At 35.1% G+C, this 4701-nt stretch overlaps 2 protein-coding genes across 2 annotated transcripts in view; one reads left to right on the forward strand and one right to left on the reverse strand.

Moving 5' to 3' along the window:
* Positions 1 to 1765, forward strand: part of CBG05001 — a gene marked incomplete at both ends in the record, with an annotated part of 2659 nt that extends 894 nt beyond the window's left edge. The window contains 4 exons of the mRNA XM_045238277.1: positions 589 to 734; positions 861 to 1069; positions 1186 to 1413; positions 1535 to 1765. Coding sequence (XP_045092815.1) covers positions 589 to 734; positions 861 to 1069; positions 1186 to 1413; positions 1535 to 1765 — 814 coding nt within the window. The remainder of the gene's footprint in view (positions 1 to 588; positions 735 to 860; positions 1070 to 1185; positions 1414 to 1534) is intronic.
* A 397-nt stretch (positions 1766 to 2162) lies between these two features.
* Positions 2163 to 3272, reverse strand: CBG05002 (the record flags this gene model as incomplete). The annotated part of the gene is made up of 4 exons (XM_002638090.1): positions 2163 to 2423; positions 2470 to 2631; positions 2689 to 2959; positions 3004 to 3272. 4 exons carry the CDS (start codon positions 3270 to 3272, stop codon positions 2163 to 2165), a joined length of 963 nt encoding a protein of 320 aa, XP_002638136.1.
* Between the last annotated feature and the right edge of the window lie 1429 nt (positions 3273 to 4701).

Below are 4701 nucleotides of genomic sequence, written 5' to 3' on the forward strand. Positions count from 1 at the left end.
AAATTTGTCTGAAATTCTAGTCAAATTTTCAATGTCGATATTTCGACCCCAAATTTTGGCAAAATGTTTCCCATAGTTTTCTCCAGTTTTCCCCAAAGTTTCAGCCAGATTGGAACACTTTCCGAGTTTTCGCGGAGTTTTTTCCTTTTTTGCCGACTCCCTGAATAACCCCATAACTATTACCTTTGAGCCAATTTCTCTCACCTCAGGTGAAAAATATCAAAAGGTTGTCAACTGATAAATCGTTTATCATATTATCAGAAATGTTATGTCCGTTGTCACATTTTTGATATCTCGCATAGGAATTGAGATTGATGAGCTCAAACTTGACAGTATGCGGCTCTTCTATTACAGGTTTTACGGTAGTCGGACAGGAAATGTCAGGTAGAAATTGAATTTGAAGTTAAAAATGAAAAAAAAATGCAACAGATAAAGTTAGGAAAAAACAACAGTTTCTGGAATTTTCAGAAATTTCAAATTACCCATACTTTAATTTTTCTGTAAATTCAAGTTTTACTAGGTTTTTCAAAAAACAACTTTAAAAAATCTCCTCTCTCACGTTCTTCAACATTTTTTTTGAATTTCCAGAAACTTCTCCTCTGTGGTCCTCTTGTGTCACATCATCTGCCCAATTCTGATGCCACCGATTCCCGGATATTTCATGACTGGTTTCCTAGACGACCTGGACGCGAATATTGCACTTCCGCTGGTTTTAATGACACATGTCGTGCTCTGTTAGTCTATTTTTATCTTCTTTTTCTTTTTCTTTTTAGCATTTGTCCTAGCCCCACAGACTTGAATGTCAGTAGACTCTATTACGCTATTCTACTCTTGTTTAATTTCAAAAAACCAAATTTCAGTGGTCGCGTTCTCCATTTTACGTCTGTTCAAACATCAACTCATCACTTTGTCCGATTTGAGATACACCAAAAAATTCGAGCTCCCTGTGAAAATTCTAAAATGGGCATATCGTTTCTGTTATCTAATGATGCTCATTGTAGCTGTTTCAATCCTTCCCACACTTTCTATTGAATTGGAATCAACTGGGTTTCGTCAGGAAGCTTATCAGGTTACTCAATGTTTTCGGCCGACCGCGGTCGGCTCAGGCTAGTCGCGCCGCGGCGGCTCGTGATTTCATACAGCCTTGAGTACGTACCGTAACTCCTTAATTTTCAATTTTTTCAGTACTTCAACAAAACCGTATGCTTTTGTCCGGAAATGTTCATAGCGGATCCGAGAAAATGGGAAATTTACATTCCGTATTACCTATCTGTAATCTTTGGGGGTTTATGCACACTTACCGGAATAAGTAGTGTCATAACTTGCCTTTGGATGATGTTTGATTCCCGGAAAATTGTGTCTAGAGACACTCTGGTTATGCAAAGAAATTTCACATTTATTCTTGTTTATCAGGTATATAACACTTATAAAATAAGGCGTCATACTTTTTTGCAGGCTTTTATATGCATTGTTTTTGTCATCTTTCCACTTGCATCGGTTTCCACACTGTTCTACACGAAAATTTTTATTTCAGGTTGTGAAGGACCATGAAATTGAAATGTGTCAATTTCATATTACAGAACACGGACTATATTATCTGCTGCTAATTTCCAGTCAGGGAGCAGTCAATAATTTCACGCACATCGTCCCTGGATTGTGGAGAAAGTTACGAAAAAAAGTCGTGGTACCAACGGATTCAAGAAACAGCCGGAAAGGAAGTTCAATGTGGTCCACAAGCACGCATTTGACTGCTTCGATTAGTTAAATTTGTTCATTTAGATATTTCTGATTAGAATAAAATGTAATACGGACTTTAATTACTATCACATAGAATGGAAAAACCAGAATGAGAAGAGCAAACATTGATACGACAGAGTAAGAAAAAATAGTAGATGAAATTCCTACTGTATTGAAATCGTTCATTTTTGAGAGTTCAGTCCTCTTCAAATTTCAAATGAAGTTTTCTTACTGCAAGAAAATTTTGAATGCCTTTCGGTGAGCTCTTTCGACAAATCATCTGCCTTTTTTTGCTTTGTACGTTTCATATAACGTATCACTTAACCATGTATAGAACAGGTGAAATCATGATTGATCGTTGATTGGATAGCATTATATTACAGATTGCACAAAAACAAAAAATCACTCATTCAGAATTGAAAAAATCAAACTCTGCTAGTCGTCATATCTGCCTGATGCGTTGAATGTACTCTAGAACTTCGTAGCGATGGCATCCAATTTGTAGATCTGATTTTATCAAACTTCATAAGATTGCGAATAACTCCCACGTTTTTACTGTTACATAGTAGATATGAAACTTGTATTAAACTTGGTGTCGATATCAAATCCATGAATAAAAAAAGAAGAATATAGTTTTCAAGTGTATAATTTCCAGTTTCCAAAAAGCATACCGCCCAGGTATGTGACTGAAAAAGCTTCGTATTTGAAGTATTGAAAGGTCCCAATACTCACCAGTTTAAATAAAACAATTGTCAACGTTTGATAGAAAATGTACTTGAGGTTTTCATGGTGGTTCGAAGAGCTAATACTCGTGAGCCTTCTAATTTTCAAAACCATCGGTACATATAAAAACGAAGATAATAAAAGTACAAAGTTCAGAAACCCGTAGAAAATCTAAAATATGCGAATTATGAATTCACAAAAAGGGTGCCAATCAATCAAGAACTTTACCATGTAAGTCAAGAACATGATATCCCTCGATGTGAATTCCCGTATATACCAAATTACAAAAAGTATATGAAGGATGTAAAACAACAGATAAATCTTTACAGCATTCAGCTCAATATACTTTCCAGTGTTCCTAGAGCGTTCTTTCTGATAAAAGAATATGTAAAATCGTTGAAAAGACAAAAGAATAATTAAAAAATTATGAGCTTGTACGAAAATTGCCATAAGGGAAAGAGTTCCAATTATTGAGGTAAGTTGTAGAGTTTCTATATACCTGTAATTGTTTTTTGAACCTTTACAACTTAAAAAAAAAGGTACCCTATATCAGGATAAGCGTAGCAACGATAAATCACATATATTATAAAGATGAAAAGAATTGAATAGAAAAAACGGATAGCCTTATAGAAATGACTGATGATTGGGTATACAGTTAGCAATTTGTCTTTTTTCCGATTCGCTCTAATTACAACCACGTAGAATGGGAAAATCAGAATGAGAAGAGCAAACATTGAGACGACAGAGTAAATAAGAATAACGGACGAAATTCCAAATGAATCGATGGAATCAGAAGTTTCTGTATCGTTCATTTTTGAGAGGTCTTACTGAAATAAGATTTTAAGAATTGCTCGTTGAGCTTTTTGAGGTAGAATTGTGTTGTTTTGAGTACTCGAAGATCAAAATCATCTGCTGATTTTTTTTTTGCTGGGCACGTTTCATAGAAAGTAACTCTTGACAATGTAAAGAACAGGTGAAATTGAGCACACATGTTTATTGAATGATTTGAATTTGATCAAATCATTGATCGTTGATTGGATAGAATCATGGTATAAACTACCGTATTTCCTCTATAGAATTCCATGGGCTTTTATTTTTCTTCTTTGTTCTCACAAGGGAAGTACCCGAAGTGTCCTCTCGCTTTTTCTTAGATATTGGTGGCAAAAAATGTCCCTTCCCCGGACTAGCACAAAACGGATAATATAAGCGGCCCATGCGCAATTATAGCAGAATGGCAAAACTTTTTATAATTTTTCAGAAAAAGTGGGTCAAGTCTATTCGAAAAGTCATAACTTTGTACAGACAGCAGATAAAGTTTCAAACTAAACTGCATCTTATAGAACTAGGTTGAGGCTACGAAAAACTTAATTTCACCTTTATTCTATCTCTGCAAAGAAGTTTACTAGGGTGGGAAATGTCCGAATGGTCCGACTGTGTGAAATCAAAAAATGTCGATTTTCGAAAAAAACACCTTCGGGAGACTATGTCCGTCCGATTCCTTTCACGTCATAATGCATAACTATTCAAATATATAGCTCACCGTTCATTTACGAGAGATTTTTGAAAAACTAATTTTTCTAAAGTCAATTCCATGTACCCATATACATTGTATTTTTAAACATGCGAAAATGTTTTTTTCGAAATTTTTGACTTTGTAACCACGATTTGATCATTTTCTATCAATAAAAAACTGAACCAACTGAATCCTTCATTCTCAGAGCTTTTATGTTGTATGTGGAAAAATGAGTTCAAAAAATACCATGTACAGTACTGGCCAAAAAGGTATTCGCAAACGATTTTTTGAGAGTAACTTTGCTGAAACTTAAGGGATCGATCTGAAAATTTTACTGTGCATGTCGTACACGGTGACGACAAATTGCGTACAAGGAAATTGCATCATTTTCAGAAATTTTTTGTTTTTTTCAATTTTTTCGTTTTTTCACTTTTTTCATATTTTTATATTTTTGGATATTATGGTTTCTAAGAATGTTGGTTTTGGCTCCTATGTATTTAAAACTGTTTACAGACATGGCCAGACCCCTCGGAAAAAAAAACATCTCTCAGGACATCCGTAAAGCCATCGTCATCGGCTTCAGAAGTGGATGTTCCAAGGACCTCTTGGCGCAGCAGTTCAATGTTACTAAACGTGCCATCGAGAAGATCTTGAAGCAGTTTCGGGATGAGGTAATATTCGAAAATAGTATAGTTATGGAAAAAAAATGTTTAGGGAGCCTTGGTGGA

The sequence above is a fragment of the Caenorhabditis briggsae genome (genome assembly GCF_000004555.2).
Source record: "Caenorhabditis briggsae complete genome, chrV, whole genome shotgun sequence".
Lineage (NCBI taxonomy): Eukaryota > Metazoa > Nematoda > Chromadorea > Rhabditida > Rhabditidae > Caenorhabditis > Caenorhabditis briggsae.